Consider the following 12,599-nt stretch of genomic DNA (forward strand, 5'->3'; position numbering starts at 1 on the left):
AACTTCTGGCTCCTTCTGCCCAGACTGCCGAGCATGCGCTGGCCAGAGCACGAAGTGGGTGGACAGAGCCAAGTGGATAACTGGGTCTTTCTACATACAGATGTGCACAGAAGTGGCCCTGGGGCCTGGGTACCCAGTTCATGAGTCTCCAGGCATGTCCACATTATGGGCCCGAGAATCTTCTAGATGCCCATCATTCGGGAGCCAGCATGACTTAGCTATTCCCTATGCACAAGCCCAAATTAGTCAAGACGGCGAGGCCTGGGTGGGATCCCAGCCAAAGGCGCCTACCCTACTTGTGAGTATAAACAAGCTTGGTGTACACATTTTACTATGAAGCAAGACCTAGGACATGCTAGGTCCTAGGTCCTAAAGAATCCTAAGTTCCTTAGATTTGTCCAACTGACTACAGGAATATTTAGAAGTTGATGGCACCTCAATCTGAATTGATAAAACGGTCATTTTAGCACTACTTTATTTGAGGCACTCGAAGTAAAAAAAATCAGTATCTGCTAATTTGCTTTTACTTCTCTGAATCAGTCTAAATTAACAAAGCTTCAATTCTGTCATCCTGACTCTGACATCTGTTTTGTCTACACTCCAGAAACTCCATTATTTGTTTAGGTGAGACTTTTCATTGGCTTTTCAACATTCCCTCATGTTTTATTCAGGTCAAGCTGCCTTTGGGTCTGGTTAGAAGTTTGTATTTCACATCCACACACCAGGGACTTACCTGGCCCATCCATCAGGAGTAGTTATCCCCCTGCTTGTGACCACGGCTAGAACAGGAAAGAGAGACTATCCTGTGCAACAGCTTGTTTTCAGGTGGGGAGACTGAGGCTCAGAGAGGTGAAATGACCCACAAACACTACAGCCAGCTTTAGCCAGAGCCAGCTAGCGCTTGAACTTCAAACTCAATACTGATTACTTAAGATGAGGATTGGAATCAAAGGGTCTTCTGGCTCCTGCACTGCTCACAAACACGGGTCTATTTATTCTCGCCAGGTTATTATCGTATCCTGTGTCACTTCAGTGAAACGCTTGCCACGAGCCTGGCCTCAGAGACAGGTCCAAAAGGGCAGGGGACAGATTATCTGGTCAGCTGAAGAAAACCATTTAGTTTACTCTGCAAACGAGGGACAATCTGTAGTGTTTTGACTCCTTTTAGATGAATGACCTGTGGTTAATTATTATCTCCCAGCTTTATCCTTAAATCTGCAGGTTTAAATTCTCTGGTAGTAATTGCCTCTAAACCTATGCCTGTAATCACTGCTGGAGACAAAAAGCAAGTCTTTCTGTGGCAATTTTTAAATGTCCTCATTTTTGTCATATTAAACTATGATATCTAATTAGTGTAATAATAGTTTTCCCCCTTATTGGGATAATTGCATCTTTAAACATATTTTTCAGGTTGGAGGGCTCAGTTGCACAGGTATATTGTAGAAGACTGAATGCAAACACATTTTGTTACCCCATTCATTCGTGGCTTCAAATGTTACTCTAACAGCATCTTCTGCAACACAAATGCTAAATTATACATTACCGATCTTTCCAAACACATTAGATAAATTTTTAAACAGACCAGTAGGGATGATCATGTCGCAAACTTAAAATAAACGGTGCTACAGGACAGGTTCTATAACTTCATTTAATATTGATAGCAGCTAAATTTAAATTTTGAAATAGCAAATACCTTTAATAAATTTGGCGTGGATGATTATATATTTTGATACAACTATTGTACAGGCGTGTGTACATATATAAATCTATAGGTAGAATTATATACATTTCAGTATATGCCACATATTTTTCCACTTACATTTTTCTTCTTAGTAAAACAAAGCAGTTTTATTGTACATGGATGTGCAATGCTACATTAAGTCCTGAGTAATTTTAAGGGATCATTAATAAACTACTGTAAATTCTAGTCTTTCAGCCAAAGATCCAGTAGATTCTGTAACAAAAAGGTGAAAAAAAAATTTAAAAATATGCATTCAGCTACGCCCTTGTTTTGTGCTTAGCGGAGAAAGCTCAAGAATGCACAGTAGCCATTTACGTTTAGGAAAATTTCCTCAGATATTCAAGATTAAACATATATCCTGTTTGTATGGATTTACAGATGTTTTAAGTGATGTCACCTACATCTAATTTGTCAGGCATGGAAGATTCCAGTCATGATTGGACCATAAATCCCTTTTGCAGAATATGAAATTCTGTGTAAACATCAGTGGTCAGGTATCGTACAAAAGTTCTGACTCAAATGAGGGGAAACGGAAAAAATACAATGAAATCATTTAAAATGCTTCTCGTGGGATACAGCCAGCCATATGGAAGGCATATAAAAAATAAGATATATTTTGGTGGAAGAGGAAACCAGATGAAAGTCATTTCAGGTAGGTCTGGTAAGCCGCACACCCAGTTTGGGAGGTCCCAGGTTGGCGTGGCTCAGGGAGGCCCAAGGTAAGCCGGCCACGTCCATTTTGCCACAGGGGACGGCCTCCCGCTGCGAGGAGGAGGGAGCACTATGGGGGAAAAGGCCACATTCAACGGCAATGGAACAGTAGCAGCTGCCCGTCAGGGTCACCACCAGCGAAGCGACACATGCCAGTCCAAAGTCAGGCACCCGGGAGGCCCTGGAGGGGCGGCCCAGGCCGGCTGCTGCACGTCCGGCTGCCACAGGAGGAGGCAGGCCCAGAAAGAGTGTGGGAGGCTGCCGCGCGCCGGGAGGGCCACGTGGACGAGAAGGCACTGCATTGGTGGTTCCTCCGTCACCCCCAGCTCTACCCCGTCCCGTGGCTGCTGTAGTCAAAGACCCCTTTCTTGAAGAACGGCGAGAACTCACAGATGGTGTGTTTGGAAAGAGTCAGCCCCACTTTGTCGATGTGTAGGGGAGACGTCGCGGACTGCAGCATGACGCTGAAAAAGTCCCTGAGGTATTTCTGAGGAAGAGACGGGAGACAAAACGTGGTTAGACGTCGTCGTGGGGTGGAGTCAAGAAGAGAGAAGAAATCCCAGAAACAACTTGCCACCCACTTTGGAAGAGCTGTTGCTGCCATTGGAAACAGCACATGGGAATCTGTGTGTCCTTGGCCTTCACCAGACCAACCCAAGGGAATAGAGCCACCACATCCATTACGCGGGTGGCTCTGCTCTCTGGCTCAGGGCAACATGGCCTCAGGTCTACCTGCGGACAATGCCCAGAGAAATGCCAATGTGATGCCAGGATGGGGGTGGGGAAGTGGTCTGCTTGCCAACAATAGTGGCATCAGTTAATATCCTATTTTTTTAACAGGTCGTTTCCCCCCAACTTACTTGTTAAATAGAAAGCCAATTAAAGGGAGGGGGGAAAAAAGGCTAGCCATCTGTAGAATGCTAAATGTGCTGCTCACTAGCATTTTTAAACAGCACTGTAACTGTCTGATTTGGATCCTTTAAAGGAAGAGAAATGCTGGGGACAAGCGGGTCAGTTCCAAGTACTAATATTTACGAGTCATTTTGCAAAACCCATAATCATCAATGAAAAGAAATTCTGACTAAGATTAATTGCTCTGAACCCCCTGCTCTGCCCCTCCCCACGGCTGCACGTGTTTGTCACAGCAGTCGCCGCCTTTTCTGGCACCGAGCAAGCAAAGCATGTCTGGGACGAGGATCCGAGATGCCGGGGATGGAATGAGACGTGGGTGCAGGCAGGATGTATTAAAGGAAAAGAGGACATACAGAAATAGTTCATATATTTCAGGTCAGGCAAGTGTTATTTACAAGAGAAAATGGGTAAGCCTAAATCTTTATTACTGCCTCAGCTTATTTCAAAAATATAAATGATCCTATCACAAACGCTGACATTAAACATAATTATTATGGACTTTGAGTAACAAAGAAATTTGTCAGTGAAACATGGCTGAGGCCGAGAAGCAGTGGTTCCCACCAGGGGCGGTCCACCCCGTAGAAGACACACAGCGATGTCTGCAGATGGTTTCGTTACTCTGGGTGGGGGGGTGTGGCGTGCATCTAGGCGCATCCCACGATGCACGGGACAGCCCCATGCAAGCATTATTGCGTTCCCAATGTCACTCACGCAACGATTGCGAAAACCTGGCCCAGCAGAAGTGGCATCCAGCTGCCCCTACGAACTGCCGGCCTTAAATTTACTTCTGAAAGAAGACACTCTGCTCAAGGAAAATTCATCAGCTACTTTCTTAAAAGTAATGAGGATTATTAATAATTGACACTGTATAGTAATTTACTTTCTAAAAATCTTCTAACGTCTCATTTCTTACTGACGCACAGTCACTGTACGTTCTTCAAACGGACAATCTGGTGAGTCTTGAACCGTGTGTACACCCGTGAAGCCATCCCCAAAGCAAGAGAACAAAACATTTGTACTGTGCCTCCGCATTTCTGAGCTCACCTTGTTTTATGTTGTTATTGTACTCCGCCTAGAATTATCTGCTCTTATTAGTCATAGCCATTTTTGGATGAGGACCCTGTTGTCAGGGAGGTGAGCAAGGCTAGCGATCAGGAGAGGGGACTTGGAAAACAAGGGTTTTTAACTCGGACTCTGTCTTTTTTGTTCAGTATTCCTCACTTACTGGTCTCACGGTAATCTCTCAGGAAAGGAGCTTGGAAGAGCGATCAGGTCGAGGCGAGAAGGTGTCAAAACCAATTGCTGAAAAATGAAGATCCTACACCAGTACTTTTTTGCATCAGGGGCAAAAGGAACCGGACTTCAACCTCACTGGGGGAAGGGAAGCGGAGAACAGCAACTTTAGAGGGACCAAAAATCCATCCAACTTGGATGCGAGTGTCCAACGCAGACCACACCTGCCGGCCGGCCAATCTTTACAATGCGATAAATACACGTGTAAACACGTGCGCAAACTGACTGTTGTGGGAAGGTCAAGAGGGAAGTGTTTCCAGCAAGGATGAGGAGGAGCTTGTGCACTGCAGTGTGGGGCCACAAGTCTGCCACAGTCTAAAGCTCGAACAGAGCTGGGAACAGCCCCTGCTACAGGTCTCCCACAGGCCGCACGAGTGTGCAGACTAATGCTCACAACCAGCTTGCCCTGGAGATGAATTCCGACAGGATGGAAGGTATTCAAATCTAGGAACAGATGTTGTATCCGCATTTGTCGTAATTGGTTCACAAAGAGTGGGGGACCTTTAAAGGGCCAGTGGAACCCAAAGGGGGTCATGAAAAGTTAAAGTTAAAAAACACAGATAAAAATAAAGAAAATATTGGAGATACCTTCCCTGCCCGGTCACCGCCATCAAGAGACCAGTAAACTAAACTAGGTGCAGGGAGTGTCTTTTTCTTTAAATGAACTCACTGGCATGTCTCCTTGGAAACTGGAGATACAGGGACCTCATTCAACGAATTAGAAACATTATAGGAGAGTTTTTTCATTGCAAAACAAACCTCTGCATTGCAGGATTGGGCAGCCGGGGCTCCCTTTACATAGACTGCTTCCTTGGCCAAAGAAATGCTTTGATTATAGAGTACTCTCCATAGTGACCTTGAGGTGCTCTGAAGTATCCAAGGGGAGGCAGGGTGGCCTTGGTGCTGTGTCCAGAGCCACGTGCTTGCAGTGGGCCGGACAACTTCTGGTGAATGACAAAAGCAAAGGACTAGGTGTAGGGCTGGGGACAGAAGACAAAAGTAAACTCCCAGAAGGTTCCTGAGGTCACAGACAGCATATCCTTCTTCTTTGTAACCACTGCCATGCCTGGCACACTGCTGAGCTTGGGAAAAGTGCCTGGAAAGAACCCTGATGACGGATGCTGGTGAGTTAATTTTTAAAAATTGAGGTGTACCCTGAGAAAACAGCATGCACACACAGCCTAACGAAGTTTCCAAGACTGGACGTACCTGTGTGAGGAGCACCTAGATAAAAACGAGACAATGTTGCTAGTACCTGGGGCGGGGGGGGGGGTGGCCCTCACACTACTGGAACCATGCAGGACACTCTCTTTTGTGTCTGGTCTCCTGTGTGTAACACAAAGCTTGGGAGATTCGCTCACCCTGTTGGGCATCCTTGTAGTTTGCTCATGATCATGGCTGTATAGTATTCTGCATGTGCACATGCCCACTGACTGTCTTTTGCAGATAGTCCAGCAGCGGTGACTAGTTTGATTCTTCTCTCTGAGCTCTTCCTCAGTGATAAAATCTAACTCTACATAACGCGGTGTCTGGTGAATCAAGCTTATCACTCTTTCTCCAATAAAAAAGTTTCCCTTTAGGATTTGAGGCTCAGGCCTAGATCAGCCAATGAACTAGAACTCGACCTTTGCATATATTTAATATACGTTACAATTATACATAAAATACATATTTAAATATACACATATTTACATTAGTACTTTTTGTGGCTTGGGCTTACCATGTTTTCTATGGCATCTGTGGCTGAAGGGAGAAAATGAGAGTCCTTCCTGTCAAGGTTAGCCCTCCCTGCTATGTGAAAAATAAGTCCAGGGGCCAAGCTGTATCCCCAGGGCAGTGTACTTTATAAAAAAGTATTGCAAAAATTGAAGGACATTAGGAGTTTAAGTGGCTTATCAGGGTCAGAAGGGCAAAGTAGGAAAAGGATTTGTGAAATCCAATATCAAGTTTCTGTTTCTTTCACATGGCATTTTCTCCATTAAAAAAAAAGAAGAAGAAACAAAAGTAGACGTATTTAAATCTGTTGCTGTTCGGGACCACAGAGGGCCGGTAACCCCTCCCCGCCGGGCGGGGGGGGGGCATCTCATCTGAGTCCTTGCTTCATTCAACACTCGGATCAGGGCCACTGAGAATAGGTGGTCATATCCCCAGAGGTTGCGAAACATTTCGGCCCTGCCTCACCCTGGTACTTGGAGGATGTAGGTCAGATTAAGCCAAATCCTTTTTCAATTAAGATTGCAAACCCATAGTACAGAGCAAGAAGGGGTCTGGGACAGGGTCTGAGTATGAGTGATTGCGGGAAAGGGCAGGGGCCAAAAGGGGCCCTGAGAGATGGAGGGGCCGGCTGGAGGAGGGTGAGAGAGGAAGTTTTGGGATGGAAGGGAGAACAGAAGCCACAGGGGAGAGAAGGCAAATAGCACAGCAATATTGGAGATCAAACTCTGTGAGTCATGTATTGATTTGGCAAAAAAAAAAAAAAAAAATTTTAAGAAGTATATGAGACATTTATCTAGGTTATTTACTTTTTGCTACTTGGACTAACACTAAAGTATAAGGTGTTTTCTTATTGATACTTTCAGAAAATCAGGCTTAGATGGCAGATCTTGAACGCACATTTTAGTACTGAACAGAGTACCTTGATTCCATAAAGTGCCTTTTTTCTACAGTCCGCGGGAATATCTTATTATGTTTTAATTTTTTTTAATGTTTATTTATTTATTTATGAGCGAGCACAAGTGGGAAGAGGGGCAGAGAGAGAGGGAGACACAGAATCTGAAGCATGCTCTAGCCTCTGAGTTGTCAGCCCAGAGCCCGACGCAGGACTCAAACCCACAAACAGTGAGATCATGACCTGAGCCAAAGTCAAACACTTAACCGACTGAGCCACCCAGGTACCCCTCTTATTATTTTTTAAAGTCAATCCATGCAAAGGCAATGAGCAGGCGTAGACGAAACTGGGAGAGACCACCCCATGGGTGCGTTCCAAATGGAAATGTTAAATAGGCATGTGCTTTTAATCTCCACCTCCAAATAAGACAAAATCCTGAGGGGACCAGGAGCTTTTCAAGAGAAGGCCGAAAGAACACAGGAAAGACGAGGACACACAGGTTGTTCGAGACACCTACATCAGGCTCCTGACCTCTCCTTTCCAAAGGAAAGTGGTCAACTCATACCTGCCAAGGCCACTCTATTTCCTGAGGATTGTCTCCCACGTACACACAACAGTCTGACCAGCTCCCATCTTGTTGCTCTCACGAAGAGGCCAGTTATCAAGGGCATGTAATGTTCTAGGCACAGTGAGAACTTTTCATGGTATATCTCATTTCCTTACCACAAGAGCTATTTATGAAATAGCTATTTATGAAGTAGGGACACTGCATGGGACCCATCTGCCAGATGAAGAAACTGAGGACCAAGAGGCTTAAGTAATGCCCCAAAGGTCATGAAGCACAGAGGTGGGAATACCAGATCCATACCCACATCTTTCAGCCCTAGAGGCTGGGTCTCAATCACCAGCCTGCTGTCCAGCGTCTACCATCCCCGTTTTATCCTGTTGGGCCTCCCATGTCCTGAGCACTGTTGTCTCTCACCAGGCAAGGTTGTCTACACTGAGCCAGATATGCTGCCTTTTCCAGGCCTGAGGCTGCTCTCACAGAGACAGGGGGCCTCTGGGTTCTCTAGAGTTAATGTTCCATACAAACATGAGAAAAAGACCTCTAGCTGTGAGCCTTATACTCTTCTCCACAGAGTCCAATGTAACTCTGTTCATGCTCTGATATCTTCCTTACAGAGCCTTGGTGAGCACTGGCCATGTTTTGCCTGTCCTGCTTCCTTTTCCCTTCCCTAGTAGCACTCAGATTCCCTTCTGAAAAAAACAGCTTTCCCTTCTTTGGGGGTTGGTTATCTAGCTGACTTATGGCAGAGGGCTGGTGAGTTTTTCCCATTCATATTCTGGGATGGGCACCTCACTGCCAAAGAGCTACTGGAGATACCACTTGGAATCTGCTGGAATCGATCTCTTATTGACTTCACAGCCACTGCCATAGAGCATTTATAAGAGTGTAAGAAATTCAGGGACCTCTCTCACAGAGGGGCAGCTCCAGGAGAGACTTTGGTCGGGCCATTCCCAAGCCTGGGAGTGGAGAAGTCCCTTTGCTTACAATGTGGCCCCAGTGATTTTCTACTGTTTGCAAACAAGTTAACGGACATTAACTCCGAGCACTGGCAGGTAGTAGGTGCCAGTCAAGATCAGAGGAAACCTTCCACATATACCACATCCAAGCCCCTGGGCTGTGGGGGGTGTAGTCTGTAGTCACATCAAGAACTGCCCAAGTCACCCTTCTCTCACTCCTAGGAGGCTTTAGTGACTAACATTTTTGATGGGTCAGTGCATCCTAGTGGTACATCCCCGGCCAAGTATTTACCTGGAAAGCTCCTGCCCAAAGCCTGATATATACACACAGGCCAATCTTCAAAATTCCAACACCATTTCAAAATACAACAACTAAATATTATTAATCTTTTGAACCAAAACACAGGCTAATATGGTCTACTGGCTGTGTTAATGAGTTCTGAAAGGTGAAGCACACTCCCTACAGCAATACAGGGTAATTCAGCAAGAATTTAGTCAATTATTTTAGAGTTTTAGCCTGGTACCTCAATCGATACATTGCATGAGGAAAAAAATTGAAAATATAATGTGCTGCTACATGCTATTTTCATTTTTATTTCATTCTTGATGAAGGTCATTTTGTTAACATGATTCATATGTGCCTTACAATATAATTTTAGGCTCTGCTCTAGCTGAAAGGAAAAGTACTTAAGTTACCGGAACAACCTAGCTAAAAGCTGGCCTTACGATGGCCTCTGCTGGCTTGTTCTTTTCAATTCTGGAGTTTCTGGATGAAACGTTAGTCTGGTCATTGGGACCGACCATATGCTCCATAGTCCTTCCAGGCAAAAACCTGCATGATCAGCAGGGAGTTTGATAGTGTGGCCCTTCTCATCTTGCAGCCATTTCCTTTCAGGTCTGGGATCTGGAAAGGAGGGAAGACGGAGTGGTATCCAAACTCAGCAAACTGTGTGAACAAGGGAGTAAGTAAGGCTAGCATGTGCAGGGCTCTGTGTGGGGAACAGCAGGACTTGAAGGAGAATGTGGAAGGCCTGGATGCTGGATTTGGATCTTCAGGCACTTTGCACAAAACACTTACCAGTTCATGAGCTCCCATGACCCCTAAGACATGCTGAGGTGGAGGAGGACAGGTATGTGAATCCTGTTTACAGATGAGGAAATTGAGATCCCAAGAGGCAGTGGCTTAGCCAATGTCAACAGACTATAGAAGCTGACAAACAACTTGGTCTTTAAATTCAGGAGAAAGTCAGATGGCTTAATGTCACTTACAAGGTGCAATCCCTTAAGCCTGAAAGGTAATGAGTAAATGTGAATGTAAACACAGCCCTTCTCTTTAGGGATCTCCATACCATGCAGACTCTCAGAATTTACTGTGTGTGTGTGTGTGTGTGTGTGTGTGTGTGTGCGCATGTGCACACACACGCATGCATAGAGAACACGTGGGAATAAGAGGGCTTCAGAAGCGTTTCAAAGATCTTACCTTATTTTTTGGCTCCCTTCCTTTTGCTTTAATGCTCAGGGGGATAAAGTCATGACTATTTTAGGTTACTAAAAAGCTTGCCTTAACAGGGCTCATGACTGTAAGTGTAGTCTGCCGCTCATTTCACAGGCATGCACCACCCAGCTGTGCCACTCTCATGATTTACCCAGCCATCTCATTGTTGTGGAGCCCCTTCATCTCACAAAATTTTAACATAAATTTGTAATGTAATTTAAAGTTATTGAAATTATTAAAACGTACTTTAAAAATGTAGTAGGGCCTTAGCCACCTTTCCACTGTGACATATTAACAGGGAAGACAGTTCGCTGGAATTCATTTCCAGAAGCCATTAGCCAGGGCAGCTTAAAGATAATGATCAGTCTAATAAGACTTAGAGGTTTCATTTACCTTGTAGCACTTGGAAAATTCATCCTTGACTGATGGGTTCCAAAGACCAATCAAGCGGGGATGGAGACATGCTGGGATATTTCTAGACATGAGAGGTCTGGTCACCACTGGCCATGGATCATGAATCAACCCCCTACCAGTGGGGTCAATATTCACTCACTCAAGTCTTCCCAGTTCTAAACTCTCATAAATTCTAGTCGACACCTTTCTCTGGCTATTTTAGGGATCCTAAAATTTGTCTCCACTGGATCAAAAATGCTGGGTTCCTTTCCTGACATGGTCCTAAATGTCCTCTACACTCTGATGAAGTTAGGATGGTTTAATTCAAGCAACTCATCCATCCACCACAGTTACCACACACCTGCCTTACATGGAGCAGCATGCCAAGCACTGGGTGTCCAACGTTGACTAAAACAGACACTGAGCCTGTGCTGAAAAGGAGCCTGGGCCGCCCAGCACCATCTCCTCATTGTCCAGAATCCTTCATCTAAATCCTACTTGTCTTCTGAGGACTGGATCAAGGTTTGTTCTTCGTCGGCTCCTCTTAAGACTTCGTTCATGCACCCAACAAATATTTACTGAGAGCTTTCTATATGTCATGCTGCTGAGGAGTCAGTAGTGAATAAGGTCAGTTCTCATCTTGAGTCACATGCAGGCATTCCAGGGACTTGGGACAAGTAAAGCTCTGATTAAAATATGGAATGAGATGATTTTGGAGTACATAGAAAAGGCATCCAGCCTAGTCCTGGGAACTGGTGACATTTCTGCCAAGAGCTCAAGGATGAGTAAGAATCAGACAGGTAGAGATACTCGTGGAAGATACTGTAGAAGCCTATTCCCGGCAGTGGGGGGAGGGGGGGGTGGGTGGAGAGGGGCGGGGGATGTGCAAAGCCTCATGTTGACAATGAACAGTTTGGGGTCCCACCAAGAGTCCAGCATGGCTGGACCACACACTATGTGGGGTTCATTTACGCGGGGGACACACTTCTGGAATGTACTGCTCACTGGATTGGCTCTCCAATGGTCCTCATGTTGCAGCTTCTTCACTGTGCTCCAACAGCATCTCTTCTCTCTGATCCATGGATCCTGCCAGGCCTTCTGTTTTCCAGGAGAAAACACTGGAAGTAAAGCTGACAGTGAAGGAGTCACCTTGCAGGCTTCGGTGCCCCATCTGAGCCCAGTCCTCAGTGGAACCATGATCAGAATACAGCCATGTAAGTGGCCTGACATGATACCTGACATTTGGAAAAGATGAACCACTTGGCCAAGCCCTGCCCAAATTCCAGAACCACAGCATCACAAGCAATAAAGTGGTGGCTGCTTTAAGGAAGTTAAGTTTTGGGGTAGTTTATTACGTGGTGATAGATAATCACAATAGATATGCGTGGGAAGAAGGTAAGGGATGAGAGAGTCAATGAAATTAGTCAAAGCAGAATAGAAAAGTCTCATTGGTTTTTATTTATAATTTATGACTAGCCATACATCACAGTCCGTGCTACTAACCTTTTCCAACCTTTTTAGTATTTCTAATGAATAATTCTATCTTAGCAGGTACTTCTTTTCTATCCATCCTAGGTTTTAAAGTAAATACTTGAAATAAGTAGTCATCATTTGAAATATGGCATTTATTTCTTGATTTTATAGAGAATTCTGAGAGCTCCCAGTTAAAATTCATCAGGGTGAAAATGTTAGTCTGTGATTACAGAATTGGAACTATTCATTACAGCTATTCAGAGAATCTTCTTTATGAGCTTAATGACATAAGCATATTGTATTGAATTATTATGGTACTGCATCAATTGGACTCATAAATTTAATATACTCAGTCTGGTTCACATATTCTAATAAAATCCAGTGAGCTTTAAACATTTTATAAGGAATGTGCATTTAAAGTCATGTGATATTCAGTTTTTACAGGTTGG

The 12,599-nt window shown here is 44.7% G+C and overlaps 1 protein-coding gene across 4 annotated transcripts in view; it reads right to left on the reverse strand.

Annotated features, from left to right (window-relative positions):
• Nucleotides 1-1,630: 1,630 nt before the first annotated feature.
• The window catches only part of KIF16B (kinesin family member 16B), a 290,777-nt gene continuing 279,808 nt past the window's right edge, over nt 1,631-12,599 (reverse strand). For 3 of the 4 annotated variants that reach the window (XM_030310126.2, XM_030310127.1, XM_030310125.1), the window contains one exon: nt 1,631-2,939. In XM_030310126.2, the coding sequence (XP_030165986.1) occupies nt 2,781-2,939 (159 nt within the window). In that variant the 3' untranslated portion in view covers nt 1,631-2,780. Of the gene's footprint in view, nt 2,940-11,682; nt 11,776-12,599 lie in introns of all 4 variants that reach the window. The other variant, XM_030310124.1, reaches the window with a different exon arrangement.

The sequence above is a fragment of the Lynx canadensis genome, chromosome A3 (assembly GCF_007474595.2).
Source record: "Lynx canadensis isolate LIC74 chromosome A3, mLynCan4.pri.v2, whole genome shotgun sequence".
NCBI classification, from domain to species: Eukaryota; Metazoa; Chordata; class Mammalia; order Carnivora; family Felidae; genus Lynx; species Lynx canadensis.